The following is a 16,418-nucleotide window of genomic DNA, read 5'->3' as shown; positions in this document are numbered from 1 at the left end:
GTCACCACAATGTAAGGAACTGTATCAAAGGGTTGCAGCATTAGGAAGGTTGAGAACCACTGATCTATGTATTTGTTCCTTTTGGTGGTGTTGGGGATCAAAGCCAGGGCATCACCTATGAGCTCTAGCGCCGAGCTGTCCCTCAAGACCTAGAGAGTTGTTATGGTTTCATTGGCTGCTATGTTCAAGGCCTGAGGGGCCTTCTTGCAGCAAGTACCTGTGTGAGAGAGATCAGCTAACCTATTTTTGCCAGGAACTTTTAGTGTGATAACTAACCCACTTCTCTGACAGACATTAATCCATCAGAAAGGGAGCCTACACAACCGAGACACCTTTCCTCGGCCCCATCTCTCAACACTGCTCTGCTGGGGATCCAGTTCCCGACAAGTGCCTTTGCGGAATCACGCACGCACGCACGCACGCATGCACGCACACACGCACGTACGCATGCACGCACGCACGTTGGTGGCATGTAGAACTCTACTGTGGAGCAAGGCCATTATAAAACGTGTCGAAAAGCGGTCAGGATCCTGTCAGGGAATTCTCACAAGCTTGGTTCAGATTTTCCAGACAGACGACTCTGCAGACTGGGAATGCTGTAACCAGGTGACAACTGGGACCTCCCTGGCCAGCAGGGTGGAGACTGCAGAATGGGGAATTCCATGCACACTGGACTGCCCTCACCCACATGGTGGGAATCGCGTGCCAGGAAGGAACTCCCTGCGACTGAACAAGTGTAATATTTGTTCAGAATAAAGACCCCTGCAGCTCACTACCCCACACCGCACAAGGTACCCTTGCTATCGTCCAGCCCTCTGATCCTTGCAGCGCACTCAAGACAGTGTGCTTGGTTTTCTTTCTGTTTTGGTTTCCAAGGCAATTAATTCATTCACAATCACCAACCTTTTCACCACAACTAAGGAGGGGAAAAGTCCACAGTTACTACATAGAAATATATATGCTCCAACCACAGAAGGCTGCCAAACTCTTTAAGGGACTCCTCAGTGGGTGCCCCCGCCAGCTCCACGGCCAACACCTGGTAACTTCCTAGGCCGTCCTCGGAATGACGGTGGCCTTTTCATGCTCCTCTAGTGTCTTGGCCCCTGTAGCATCATGTGACAGAGAGAGGGTGCATCTGGGTGACAGAGGCAGTGGCCTGGATGCTGGATGCACATGTAGATACTATCTTTGTAACTCTTTGAGAACTTCAGAGCCCTTCCAGCAAAACGGCAGAGTCCAGTGCCAGGTTCTTGCTGGAGCCACGGGCCTGACAGGGTGCCTTCCTAGACTTTAGTAATGCCAGCTGGTTCTCCTTGTGCCTCGTCACACAGGCGTGGTTCTAAGAGGTTGGCCCACACGGGCTCCTCTGAACCTCATAAGTGCCACTCAAGGGAGGCAAGTAATTTCCATTGTGGTTTCTGGTGCAAGGCACCCGTGGTGGGGAAGCCATTGGTGTAGTGCCTCCTGATGCCCGGCTCCTGTGACAGATTGGACCTCATCTGATTCTTGTGCTGTCCTCCAGCAATGACGGCTTCTTTCATGTTACACACACAGCCAACGCTCAGAAGGTAGGGGGCCTTGCCCTGAGTTCTGCAGCTCCCAGCAGTTTCCGTAACTGCCCAGTTCCTCCCATCAACTCAGGCCCTCTCTGGGGGCCAACGACAAAGTTTGTGTTTCTAATTGGGTGATAACCTTAAAAAAAAATACCCTTTGTTCTGTAGGGGTGGGAAACAGAAAAGGAATTTCCCCAAAATTTAGAAGCATTGCTCTGTACCGAGCTCTGTGGCAATGTGCTTTAATGTATTTCTCTTTGGATAAATTTCAGTATGTTTTTGATACAGTTTGATTTTTAAAAAATGGGCGCACAGTGTGTGCATGCCATGGTACACATGCGGAGTCAGAGGGACCTCTGGCTGGTTGAGGTAGGGGCTCTCTGGTTGTTTCGGTTGTGCCATGTACACCAGGCTGGCTAACCTGAGTTTCTGGAAGATTCCTGCCTCGGCCTCCCAACACAGTGGAGTGTTGGGATAACAGATGCAGGCTGCCGCATGGGACTTCTTACCTAGGTTCTGGGGTTCAGTTTTATTCTTTGTGGTAGCTTGAATGTAATTGGCCCCCATAATCTCTTAGGGAGTGGCACTATTAGGAGATGTGGCCTTGTTGGAGGAAGCATGTCACTGTGCGGTCCTTGAGGTTTCCTATGCTTAGGATACTGCCCAGTGTGTCTGTCGATTTCCTGTTGCCTCCAAGATGTAGGACTCTAAGCTGCTTCTCCAGTACCATGTCTGCCTGCATGCCACCATGCTCCCTGCCTTCGTGATGTCTCTTCACAGGAATAAAAACCCTAAGTCATCCTCTGAGCCATCTCCCTAGTCCAAAGCTTGAACTCAGCAGAGCGACCTGAGCGCACTGAGGCCATTGCCAAAGGTGTTCAGAGTAGGTCAAAAAAAAAAAAAAAAAAAAATCACGTATCTGGCAGGACTGAGTCAAGGTGGCAGGAGCAAGGCAGCTGATCTTCCTCACAAGGTGGCCTTGGCTTGAGCAATACAGGTCTCAGAGGCTGGATCAGTGACGGTGGCAGCTACACCAAGTGCAACACAGGCCAGGCACTTTGGTCATAAGAGACGCTAGGTCAGGAGCTGTGACACCTGGTGAAGCTCTGCACCTTCTGTGGACTTGTGCAGCCTCCAGAGACGCATGCCAAGGTGGGCTGGGGGTGACCTGGGAAGGGCACCTTGGAATGCGGGGCTGAGTGTCAGACGGACCAGGCATCGAGGTCACAAGAAGGGGAGGGGAGGGTGTCAGGGGTCCCTTGCTTATTTGAAATTCTTGCTCCGAGTGGCCACCATTAAAATCAAACATTGTATGTACTTGTCTCCTGGTGGCTTCCTTGTGGGTTTGGGTTCACTTGACCCAGGGACACACGGTGCTTTGGCATGCTGCAGGTAGGGAGCCTCGGCCCTCTGCTGGCCCAGCATGCACCAGCTCCTGTAATGCGCTGTGAAAGCTGGAGGTGTGCGCTTTATTAGTTTAATGCTTTTGCATTTGTGGGGGAAATGTCTAACTAAGAAATAGCTAAACTCCCCAAACCGCATTATCAGAAAGTGGCTGGAGAGCCACACTGCGCCCCTGAGAAACCCTGCGCCCCTTGCTTTCAGCAGCGTTAATGAAACGGCAAGCGGCACCCGGGGGAAACACATGGTGTCACTGGAGTGAAACCTGTAAACTCCTGACAAATGCCATCGTGTTTACAGGGCGAGGGAAAAAACTCCACACCACTTCTCGTTTATGCTAAGGACTTTATTTTTCAGACCTTTAGAGAACAGTTTTCATCACACACTGATGGAAATGGCAGATGCCCAGGAGAGGCAGGCTCTCTCAGAGCCTAGACTACCGAGTGGACTAGATGAATGCAGGAGCCTTGGGAAACCCACCACCCCTGTGCAGGTCAGGCAGGCCTGCTTCACGCACTATCAAACTCCTACGTCTCCATGCAGCACCGTCACACCCACCTACACAATTAGCATGCAGAAAGACACTTCTGAGGGTGGACTAGTCTCCACCAGGGCCGCGAGGCTCTGGCTATGCACACTGGACCATGTCTGCTTAGGACAGAAGAACTGGCTGGCACAGAGCTAGCCTGGCACTCTGGAGATAGCTCACACCGCCCTGCAGATGACAGCCTGGGTCAGGGTAGGCCCCCGACAGGATGGCTGGCACCAAGCTTATCAACACAACCCACAACCTCAGCTCTTCTTTTCCCAAACATAGCACATTTCAAGACAGAAGCACAGTCACGGAATGACTTCCTGTGCAGGGTGAACGTGCACATAGTTACAGGCCAGAGAGTCACGCTGACAGCGTTTCTGTGCTGCAGTCCGGCTTTCATCTTTGGAGTATATAAATAATCTCCTCCCGAGGCTGCCCCTTAGATGATAATCACAAGCGATGATGGTCAAAGGAGTTGACTGGCTTTTGTCACAGCGTCGGAGCCCAAATGGGTCACCTGCAGCCTCATGCAGAATGAGAAACTAGAAACATCATTTAAGCCTCAAAAGCAGAAGTAACTCCACGGGTACACAAAGGGGGAGGCCCAGCCTCTGCCAGGAGAGGCTAGAGCTGGGAGCTAGCAGCCACAGGGGAGGACACAATACTTCACAAGGGGTGGGGTGCAGGTTCATCTACTTGCTTAGCCACGGCTGGGTATTCAAGAGACCCTACTCTTGGTCTTCTGCCAGGGAGGTTGCTGTACGAAGGTAGACGGGCGTGGCCATTATTTTAGCATCTTTACCATGTATGGGCCTTGTAATCTGTAGCCAAGCTTTCGGTAGTAATTCCTGGTGCCAACGCCTGCAAGGGAGACAAAGTAAACAGAGCTCTAGTCAGCCTCAGCTTAGCAGCCGTCAGAGCTGGCACAGGCCCCAGCCTCACGCCTCGTCTCTCATTCAGACTGCACTGCCGCCCAAACCGCTCTCAGCATAGCAAATCTGTCCCACTGTGATTATGCCGATGTCTAGTTGTATGAACACGGACTGCTGTGTAGGACAAATGCCCTTTCCCAACCGCTAGCACAGGACCAGGGTATATGGCACGCACACTTATGAGGCCACAATGGTTCCAGGGTCTGCATGTACCAGTGCGCGAGGGAATGCAGACCAACAAGGAGCGGAGAGTTCACATATGGGAGGCCTATATTCCAAATGGCATTCTGGAGGTGAACAAGGCAGCAGCAGATGGAAAAATGGATTTCCACACAGCTTGCATAGCAGAAGCATGCATAGCTAAACATGGCCCCTGTCCGTGGTGCTGGGATACACAAGGGGTCACAGGAAAAATTTTCTTTCTTCAGCTGTCGCCAGAGAAGTGGGTTTGAGGGAAGGGCCCTGGCTCGCAGGACACATAGTTTGTGAGGAGAAAGGAGGGCTTTTCTCACCAAGCCGCTCGCCAGTTCTCTGTGGATGCCAACTTAACTCAGTTCTGACTACGGAGAGGTAGAGCGGGTAAGCAGGGTGAGGGCTCAGCTCCCAGGATGCCTCAGTCTCAGACATCAGTTGTAAACACTCCCGTCTTACACCAATAAGGAACAGAACACCCTCACCATTAGTTCTACCCACTTCAGAGTGTCTGCGGGTTGGGAAGTGGCTGAAGCCCGTACGTACGATGGACAGAGGCTCCCCACCAGGACTAACTCTAACCAGGGGAGCCACACTGTCTTGCACACTTCTGCTTGTCGTGTTATTATTACGACTTCTGCCCAACACGGGCTTGGTGCAGAGCAAGGGGCTGGTGGACATACGAAATATGGGCACAGGCATCAGCTCGGACTGACAACAGGAAGGCTCAAAGCCCAAAGGGCCACCATTCCCCAAGTTCTAGATCTGAGGGCATACTCCATGATGCTGCAGGTATCCATCCCCTCGGCGAAGAGAAGTGCTATGTCCGACTTGTGACAAAACATTGTAACCCCCAAGATAAGCGGGAACCCAAATATCTCCAGTAGTAGGTGGGTATATTCACCAGGGAATGTAACTCAGCAGTGAGAAACAACTGTTATCTGTATCCATATGGAGAAATTTCCCAGAACCGTGTGGATGGAACCAGATAATAAAACATTCCGTTTCAAAATTCAGACATGGGAAAGACTCCAAAATTTGGACAACAGTTAAATTTGAAAGATGACAAGGGTTCAGGGCCTCTGTAGGGCTGAGAATGCTGTCTCACACCCAGGAAGTAGTTACACAGGGATATACACTTGCTACTAAAGCTGCCATCTTGACACTTCTCTTTACTCCGTGTGTCACACCTCACTGCAGAAGCGCAAGGGCACCACCACTTCATACACATGTTCAAGTGTTCCAAGCGTCTGACGGATTCAGCAAAATAAGGCAGAGTGGGGCAGGAGAGGAGGCAGCCAGGAAGCCAGGATCAGGACAGCCCAATGTGTTACAGGTACAGACACAGTGGCCTGTGTCCAGCTCTTTCTAGAAGCCAGTTCACCAGCCACGGAACAGCAAACTCCATGCTGACTCACTCTCAGCAGACGAAAGACCTTTTTATAGGTGGCACCGACTTGGTGAAGGCTGGAGCAGGCATGACCTATACAAGAAGTCACAGAGCAGGGTCCTTCCTTGTGACCCACATCAGTGTATGAGGACAGGAAGTTAATCTCACTGCTGGAGCAACCATAAAAAGTCCAGATTCAGAGCCTAGGAACACCAACGGCAGGTCCTAAAGCTTGAACTCCCATCTGAAAACAAGTTCTTCCACACTCCAACCCTGCCTAAATGACCCTTGTGTTATCAGAGGACAGAACAGGCTGACCGGGTTGACCCCACTGATCTGCCATGCTCACCCCCATGCAGCTCTTGCCCGACTGCCCTCCAGTCCCAGCTCAGACGCTGGAGACCCGGGGGTTTCTTTCTTCTAGCCAGAGGCTAGCCCCACTTACTCTCCCCCGTGGCTAGCAGGGCAGACTTCAATTACGGCCACTGGGTCAGCACTGCATGCTCTATTCCACTGTCTGCCTCCCTCCTCTGTAAGCCAACAGCTTTTGTCACTGGAGTTATTACAGTGACTAGCACAGAATCAGGATGTAGTAAATGTCTGGGGCCCTATTACACGCGCTTTACTTTCATGTTGTGTACACACAGAGAGAAGTGCTACTGCAGGACGCACTACAGAAAACTGAAACTGGCGTGACACTGCGGGCCAGGAGGTGGGTAGACTACACGCTGAAGAGGGAGGAACTACCCTTTGGAGCCTCTCAGACCCCCACCTTGCTGGCCGTGGGGCACCGTTTTCCATGCACTTACTTATGCTGTAAAGGACTCAAGCATTTGAAAGTGGAGTCACAGGTCTACTCAGTCTGGAAGGCATCATGCAGCTCCCACAGTGGCTGGTTCACCCCTGATGCTCTGCCACTAACTTTCTGCTTGGGGGTGTCCCAAATAATCTCCTCAGATTTACTTAGTTCAGGTCTTGAACACACATAATTCTGTTCATTTGTATGGTCCCTGTCAAAGCAAGATGGTGGCCTCGTTTTAAGATCTGCTTCTGGGCAAAGTGTTTTTATAGATCACAGGCTGAGATAAGACTGGATAACCAGGATGGCGAGAGCCCTGAGTTCCTGGATGGGTGGCTAAGACATGGGCTTTCCTGGAGTTGATGGGAACATTTCTCAGCAGTTACTCCAAGTGAGCCTCCTCTTCCCGGCGGGGGAGGGGGAGGGGAGGGGAGTCAGGACTCTGCTCCTCCTAGAACTGGGTCTTTGAGACCAGGTTGGAAAAGGCATTGGGGCTTTGTTGGGACCCTCTCTGGCCAGATCAGGAACATACAACAGCCCCAGTCAGTTCCTGGGGCTCTTGAGAACCTTCAAGTGCTGTGGAAAGCCTGGCCTGCCTCTGGCTGGTCCAAACCCCACCCCCCCCCCACCCCCACATCTTCTTAGGCATCTTGTTTCCTGAAGTTAAGAATTGCCTATTTCTCCAACCTGCCAGACAAACTGGCCAGCTGGGAAGGGAATGTGGCATCACCCGGCTGCCTGAAGGCCCTTTGTGGGGCCCAGGCAAAGTCCTCAGTCACGGTAACTTTCCTGTATTAGTCAGCCAGGAGAAAGCAATTACCCTTTGGAGCTGACGTCAGTGGCCTCCTGGACTGTGCTGACGTGCTGGGCTGTCTTGGTCCCAGATCAGCCTGGCTGCTGCCGCCTCTCCCCTACAGGAGCAGCACACAGCTGTGCAAGTAGGAGTTCTCCACGCCATCGCTCGCGTGGGCTGCCGAGGAGTCAAGCGCTATTGGCCGTGGTCTCTGGGGTGCTCACTACAGAGCCCCCCGTTATCAGAGGAGCAGCAACAGTGGGGAGGGGTACAGTCCGAAGTCTGGCTTTATCTTCAGGATTACTTGGTCCACAGTCAAAACTTATCTACGTCATAAGGACCTCATTTTTATGGTAGGCAGAGTAAAAATCTGTATGGTCACTACTTTGCCAGCTGTGACAATGCCAAAATGAGGCAAGAGGAAAAAGAATACCACAAAAACCGCCTACAGCAATATTTGCACATGTGACCAGCCTCCGAGTTATCTCCTTGGCCTCCATTTCTGCCTTAGGTCTTCTGGGAGAAGGAAATGTGTGCGAACAGACTTAACTGTGCAGACTACAAACAGTTATCAAATGGCTTCTGCTGTCTTCTCTCAAGGGATTGATGACCCAGGCAAAGTGGGGATTAAAGGAAGAGGGTATGACTTGCTCCAGATGAGGGGGCACTCAGCATGCAGTGGGGACGCCTCTGCTCTATAGGTAGATGATCTCCAAGTCTGGCTGCCAAGAGTCATTGGCCTCCTAGGACACCTACCAACCTGGACACTGGCAGTGACTGCATCTCGGGAATGTTCTCTACGCTGAACACGCGTAGACTCCAAGTCCCTGACACAGAAAGAAGCCCTGCTCTCTGATCCCCTCTCCCTGGCTTTGTGTGATGCCACTTAGCTTAAAACACAGTTCTGCCCACTCTAAGGAGGAAGAGACTCCGCGCTAACTGCCTCAGCCACTGGCTATGGGAGAGGGTTAACTATGGTTGCATAATGAGGTTAATACATGGCGTGTGTGTGTGTAGATTAAAACAGTTAACCAATACGCAACGGGAACAAACCCAGTTGTTTTAAGTTCTACACTACGGAAGACGGGGAATATAGTTCAGGGGATGAAGGGGAGACTCTAGTACAGATCCTCAGCATCCACGTTAAAAGCTAGGTGTGGCTGTGTGTCCTGGGTGTCTCCTTGGATGAATGACCTGTACACAATACCAAATATGCTGCTGCCTTGGACAGTGAACTATCATCAGATCTGCAGTAAGCAAATCTCTCTTACTTCTTCGAGTATCTGTTGCAGCTGTCTGACGGACTAAGACACATGGCTATGGCCAAACAATTCACAGTCTGACATGAACAGGCTCCCTTGCTACCTGTTACAGTTCACCGCCAAGCTTATAAAATGAAATTAAAAGGGGGACAGTTTCAACTACACGAATAATTACTTCATCGGGGAAATGAATCAACCCTTCACACAGATGGAAACATAAGAGAACTCAGGCTGGGATTCCAGCCGGCAAAAGCCATGGGATAACAGAACAGAGGAAGAAATAATGTGGGGGCTCAAATGAGCATGTGCAAACACATTGCATCCTGGTATTCTGCAACGGAAGAAAATGTGGGTAAATGATTTAGACATTCTCATGCTGACAAGGAAAGGATTAGAAATCTGGAGGTGTATTCTTGTTCTCTGACACTTCTTCTCTTGGGGTACAAGGCTGCCCTTTGTCATGAGCAATTATAACTGGATTGAATGAAGATTGAGCCCACATCACCACACTCCCACGGCCAAGCTTCAAATGAGAAAGACAAAATACATTAATCTATCCCATGAAGCTGAAATCTGAGTTTTAAAAATTAGATATAAAAATGTAAGATGATGGTTTATGTCATTTAATAAAATATAAAACAAATTAAAGAAACTTTCAATTATTTTTGCTCGATTAATCAGCTATCTATCCAGGGCTATATATGTGCTGCAGTATTAATACAGGGGAATATATTCATTAGTTTCATTCATTTACTATTTAAATGAGACTTTACTGCATCTCATTGATCTAAAAGGACGGCAATATTTCACTCAAAAACACACTGACATGCAAGTAGGGGAAAGCTTTTATTCTCAACGTCTGAAAAAGAACCAATTAACTCAATGACCTGAAGTCTTTCAGATAATCTCTCTCATGTTCTGTTAAAAAGGAAAAAACATTACAAAATTGATAAAGGTTAGGAGCATAAAACTGAGCTCTTCTTTAAGGTAGCTAGTTATGGCAAGTCATTAATACCCTTTTCTTGACTGGAAAGAGTGTACCTGCAGGAACTCTGCTACCCAGCAGCCTAAATGTCCTTTGCACATTTGCAAGGGGTCTTTGAATATTACACAGTAAAAAGGAACACAGACCCAAAGTAGGAAACTTAGAAATCTAAATAGAATTTGGATTTCTCACGTTCCATCATTTCCCACAGTGATGTCCACGCCGGTGATGTTTCCCGGCATCCTGCAGGCTTTTCCTGAGAGAGCATGTGCTGTCTGATTTGAAAGTGGAGTGGCTGTTGCGACCAGAGCAGATGCGTGTGATGGCACCAGTCACTCCCACTACCTTCTCTCGTCTCAAACCATGTGCACATCTCTAAGAAGCCAAGGACTGGGAAAATCCACTGCCTGAAGCAAGACCACTCTCTTCTACTGACTTCTCTGACACAGACTTTAAATGGTAGAGTAGGAGGTTCCAGAAGGCAGCCTCCAAACCACAAGAAACTACCTTGTGATACCAGGTTTTGCCAAACGCAATTGTGAGGGGAATGCTTGGTGAATGGACAGGCCACAGCCTCTGGCCAGAAGCCAACTGAGAGGATGGAGACTCTGAAAGCGGCCAGAGCTATGACTTGTTACGTGTAAGCGGTCTTCAGTGTGACTGACAGCTGACAGGAGAAACCAAAGAAGTCTCAACTGTGGGATTACTTATTAAACTACTGAAAGAAAATGACCAGCCAACCAGAATTCTACATTTGACAAGGACAAAGGAGAAAGACATTCCTAGATAAACAAAAGCTAAGGCATTTGTTACCAGACTTGCCTCATAAGAAAGGCTGAAAGAACCCGGAGCAATCAGAACTAAAGGGCACCATAAAGGGAATCACACAAACAAAGCCTTTAGTTCTAATTTAAAATTTCTCTTTACTTCCTATGGAATCTAAAAGGCAAATCCATATAACAATAATTATAAACCTACATTGATGAATACACAACTCTGAGGTATAACCTGTGGTAAAAACAGCACACAGTGGGAGGAACAGACAGGCTAGGGCCAGTGCTTCAAGACATCATGCCACTGCCAACAGCAGAGCAAACAGTTTCACAGGAGCACACGGTGTGTTCTGTGGGTAACCATGTCAAGCCAGAAAAACACTAACCAGACAAAATTCCCTTTCCTACCAGTGTGGAATGGAACCAGAAATCAGGAAGAGGTAGGAGGGAGGCGCTGCAGGTGGAGAGCGTAACTAGAGGTGGGGCCTCATGCTGCAGCGCCCACAGGGGGTTTCTAGGACGGGTGGGACTCTGGTGATGCAGCTGTTCTGGGGTCACTCGCTTCTCATAGCTACCTCAGAAACCATGGTACCCGTGTGTTTGTGAGGTGTGCTGCTGAGCTGGAAGCCTCTTAAGTCACGGCTTCTAGGCAGACGTGGAGCAGGCCCTGCACCGTGGGTCAGCTGGTGCTTTCCACCATGAAAAAACTTCCAGGGCAATGATCATGGCAGCTAGGATGGGGTCTCTAGCCATCTCCAACTGTCGAGGACCAGGACTTGGCACCAATGTTCAGACCTGGACAATTACTTGTGAGACTGAAGGCATTTTATCATACACACACACACACAGACACACACACACGATGAAAACTGCAGAACACATAATAAATATGTGGAAATTAACATACTCTTAAATGGCCAACAGGTCAAAGAAGTAATCTCAGGGAGTTGGAAACTACTATGCGCAACAAGACTGAAATCAAAGCAGGCTGATGGATCACTCCTATAACCCAGGACTCAGAGCTGATGGGGGAAAACTGCCATACGCTTGAGCCTTTCTGCAGTACAGTGAGTTCTAGGCCAATCTGGGCCTCAGAGAAAGATCTCTGTTTAAAAAAAAAACAAAAAAACTGAATACATCTCATTCCCATATACACTGAGTCCAGCAAAGGCAGTGTGCAGAGGGAAATTTATAGTGCAAATGGTCACACCGAAAATAAGAAATATCTCAAAATCGAGAAATGCCGGAGATAAAAATGAGCATATTAAACTCAAACCTAGCACAAGAAAGGCGATGACAGAAACTAGGGATAGAATATTGAACAGAAAATAAAATCAAAAGTTCATTCTTAAAGCTGCTCAATCTCACCTCAGAGAGAAGAGAAACAAGTGGGGACATTGTTTACACCCACGCACAAGAATCTAAACTAGTAAACAAAACAAATGCAAAACAGCAGCAACAAGGAGCTGGGGAGAGGGCTCCCCGGGTAAAGGAGCTGGCCCAGGCCTGCTAGCCTAAGTTCAATCCCTGACATCTATCACACAGGTGGAAGGTGAGGAACGACTCTCTAAAAGTTGTCCTGACCCTGACACACACACTGTGACACATGCAGTTGCCTCCCACTAGATAAATGTATCAAATCATTTTTAATAAAAGAGGAGGCATTACTACTGTGTTTATAGAAAGAAATATAATGAGCACAAACTATGGAAAAACTAGGAACAAACACCTTAGACAACCCACATGAAACACAGAAAATCTTCAGAAACACAAAACCTGACAGAGAACAGGGTCTAAACTACAGCAAGGAGAACCCGGCTCACAATCAAATGTCATCCCCCCATTCTTTAGATGGCTGGGGAGGCCAGGATCAAACAGCTGTAGGTAATTCTACCCATCAGATTTGAAAAGAATTGGTATCAATTCTTCCTAAGGACTTCTAACCAACGGAGAAGAACTAATTCTCCTTGGTGTCAGAACTACCCAGCCCCGAAGCCACCCCAGCTAAGTCCTGTCACGGCACAGACCAGGCCTATCTCTATGTCCTGCTGAAGCTCTCACATAGCACCATTAAGCAAATAAATAATTTCTCTTTTAAACCTCTAGATTAGAAGGAGGAGGATTGTGTTAGTCAAATAATCTGGGCAACCAGGAACTTGTGCACCATTCACAGGGAGAAGGGCCTCATGGACACCAAACAGCCTTCAGGTGGTAGGCACACTAGACAACCATGTGCTCAGGGAGGCAACAGTGGGGTGGGCATTAATAAACTAGCCCGCAACTACCACCTTACAGCCTTTGTTCCCGAGAGAGAACTTGTCAGGGGCCAGAGCTCAGGCCAGGATGCCAGAGGAGTGAAAACATACCATGTTATATGATGGAAGCAGAAATCCCCAAACTAAAAGGCTCTGAGAACCCTTGGCTTAGCAGGCTGCACCAATATTTTCAGTACTATTTATCAATATCTATTCACCTTAAGGGAGAGAATCCTGACTCTAATAGATACAAACAATAAAACATTATTAAATTAATGGGTAAAGGCAATGTCAAATGTTTACAGAGAAAAAACCCAATACTGTTCCTAGGAGAGTTGATGAGGAGTTAAGGTTGCAATAAAGCATTATAAAAGATCAAAGTATGGCAGTCCCTTAAAGAAGGCTTGCTGCTCCACAAGAAACCTGAGCAGCGTTCACCTTTCTAATAAAGGCAGACAGCCAATAACCTCAAAGCTCCCAGAACTTTAGGGATATCAGCATAGACGACATGGTACAACCCGTTCCTCCTCCTAAACAAAAGCACACAACCATTACTGCCTATATCCACAAACCAGAAGGAACGGGACTGGGGAGAAACCTAGAGTATGGCCATGGGAGCAAGGCTAGCCTTTGGATGGCAGACAGTTCTGAAACACAAGGCGGCTAAAAAGGTAAATGCCAACATGCAGTTCTTTCACTGCTGCCAGGCTACTGCTTCTGTTGAGGAAATGTTCCCAAGACTCAGAAACCTACAAGATCTAAATAGTAGCCTACTGAGGAATACTAAGTATGAGCACTAAGGAGGTCATATGAGTCAGATGGTTTAATGCAAAATGCTACAAACTGGTACCTTATTCATTTACAACAAAGTGGTACCTGATACATCTACAAGGGACAAATGTCAAGCCAAGGAATAAATATTCCTGAGATAAGCCAGGCAAGAATGCTTCCGTGGCTGAACTACAAGAGACACCAATTAGCAAGCACACAGTCAACTTGTTATCTAGCTGAATAGTATTCTATGCCATCAATGCCAGTCTGATTAATGATGCTGACGTTAATAGAGGACTTGTAACAGCATAATGCTTTATGACGCATCTATTGTCTTTAAAAGCAAGATGATAGTAATGATAAAAAATAAGCCCACTGGAAGACTTATCAAAAAAGCAACACGTATGATCTACTGTTAAAAATCAAAGTGGAAGAAGACAAATGGAATCCAGAAAACGTGCATTTAGTTAGAAGATGCTGCAGGGTAGTTTACTGAAAAGAAAATTATATGAAGGGTGAAGGAGAGAGCACAAAAGAGGAACCACTCTTTCTCTTATTTTTTTGCTAAGTCCTGTATTAACACACATGCACAAGTGGTACAAACCGGTTTGCATTTGGCAGGTTTCCTGGCCCATTAGCAAATAGTCTGCCATAATAAAGAGACGTTCTTCTGGGGACTCTGGTAGGATTATGAGTCCATTATCAGACAGAAGAGGCTACAAATGGACCCTGCTTTTCAACTAGATTATAATGCAAAGAATAAAATAACCTTGACCCAAAATGGAGAGCCGTGCAGGAACCTGGGATACAGGTGAGGTTTCTCAGGTCCAGGAAGTAAATCTCAGCTGGTCATAGCCTAAGGAAACAATTGCTATTTTCTGTCCACATAGAACATTATTAATCAGGGGCTCTGGGGCACAAGACCATTAATTTCTGTCCCAGGAAGCCATGTTGGATTATATAAGGCACAGACACATTGATTTTTGACTACTGGGGACTGTAGTCACAGCTTTAGGTCACATGGTTTTGAATAATATGATTAAGAATGACCTCATATTCACAGTGACTGTTTCACTCACCCTGTATTTGGATCTATCCTCCCCTCGTCATTGGCATCGTAATAGGTTTAAACAAAATGGCTATCAGGCTCTGACTTGAGAGGTTTCTGACATCAACTATCCAGACCTTTTCTCATCTCTCACCATCACTGTGATCTATCAAGCTTGTACAGCTCTTGGCCAATGGCCATATTAATTTTCTACTTGAAAGAACACAAATAGAATACTGCTTATGACGAAGGTAGTCAGGGAGCTTGGGGAATAGCTGTCCATCTTACCGCATAGTAATTAGCTTGGCAAACTGAAACAGTAACATGATTAAATCTGATACCTAGCCAAAATTACCAAAAGAAAAAAAAAAAAGAATCCCTTATTCTGTTGAAGGTGCTAAATGGCTTTTTAAACAGTGGCTATTGATGGTTATATTTGCCCCTGTAGAAATGATATGGGCATTGTGACATCAGAATTCTGGTTTCCATGGTGATTTTAGTGATGGCATTTGAAAGATTGTAGTTAGCTTTCTCAGTAGAGGTCCTTGCCCTTACTCCATGAATGAAGGATGAGATAAACTGCTTCTTGATGTTAGAAGGACAGGCTGCTGATCATCAGATAGACCAACTCCATGGATTCTAAGTAAACGGGCACCCGCAGAAGCCGCTCAGGTAAGCGGCCAAGACACTGATGCCCTTGAACACAACTGGGACTAGCTGCTTTGCAACTGAACAACAGCTAACAGATAGTCCCTACCAATACATTATTTTATAAACTAGTTTTTAAAAATTATTTTATTTGGAGATGGGGTTTCTCTGTGTAAACAGAACTTGCTTTGTAGACCAGGCTGGCCTGGAACACTTAAGAAATATATGTTCCTCTGCCTCCCAAGTGCTGTCATTAAAGGCATGTGCCACCACTGCCTGGCTAACGAGTTTTAGCACACCGATTTGCCCATATAAATATATATATATATGCACATGCAAAAAGAAGCACTTAATCCTGGTGGAGAAATGACTTGGAGCCTAAGGAGGTGTTGCATCCTCCCCTGCAAATGGGGACAATGATGGATGGAGATCAGTTTGCAGAAGGCAGCTCAACATTACACCTCTCCTTTTAACATAAGAGTCTTACTCTGTAGCTCATGATGGCCTTGAACTCACGGCAATCCTCCTGTCTCAGATTCCCAAGTATTGGGATTATAGATCCTTTTATTTTTTCCCTCAACACATCTAGCGATTTTGATGATGATGAAGCTAAGTATTTCATTTTTGCTTTTAAAATAATTTTTACAGTTAAAGCTGACAGTTAACTTTAAAACTGTTTTACTAAGATAATTGTGTACTTTTAAAGTGTGTGAACTTGAATGCCTCGTAGTACTTCATCTAACTGCTTAAAGCAGCTTCAGTGCTTCTCATGGAGCTATGTTCACCAAGTACAGTGTAGTTTTCAATAAATACATGGAAGCAACAGATAAAAACATAAATAAGGAAAACGAGAATATGCAGAACCTTTCTGACTAGTGGTTCAAATCAGATCAAAAGCAAAGTTGCTAGCACTGTCCAGAGGTAGAGCACCAGATAATAAATCTAAGTAACAGAGAAAACCCACTGCCAAGATGAAGGGAAAGGCATTACTCTTACAGCTAGGCCAACACAATGACAAATGATCCCTCAACCCCTCTCCTCATGAGTCATGTCAAGACAGAACAGCCATGCCACCACTGTG

General features: G+C 47.1%; 1 protein-coding gene across 2 annotated transcripts in view; it reads right to left on the bottom strand.

The window, feature by feature from the left end:
• Nucleotides 1-3,279: 3,279 nt before the first annotated feature.
• The window catches only part of Elp3 (elongator acetyltransferase complex subunit 3), a 64,123-nt gene continuing 50,984 nt past the window's right edge, over nt 3,280-16,418 (bottom strand). For both annotated transcript variants that reach the window (XM_050152190.1, XM_050152189.1), the window contains exon 15: nt 3,280-4,350. In XM_050152190.1, coding sequence (XP_050008147.1) covers nt 4,274-4,350 — 77 coding nt within the window. In that variant the 3' untranslated portion in view covers nt 3,280-4,273. The remainder of the gene's footprint in view (nt 4,351-16,418) is intronic.

The sequence above is a fragment of the Alexandromys fortis genome, unplaced genomic scaffold, assembly GCF_014885135.2.
Source record: "Alexandromys fortis isolate MF-2015 unplaced genomic scaffold, M_Fortis_MF-2015_v1.1 scaffold_75, whole genome shotgun sequence".
Classification (NCBI taxonomy): Eukaryota; Metazoa; Chordata; class Mammalia; order Rodentia; family Cricetidae; genus Alexandromys; species Alexandromys fortis.
Note: the sequence above shows the minus strand (reverse complement) of the source record. Positions and strands in the feature narration are given on the sequence as shown.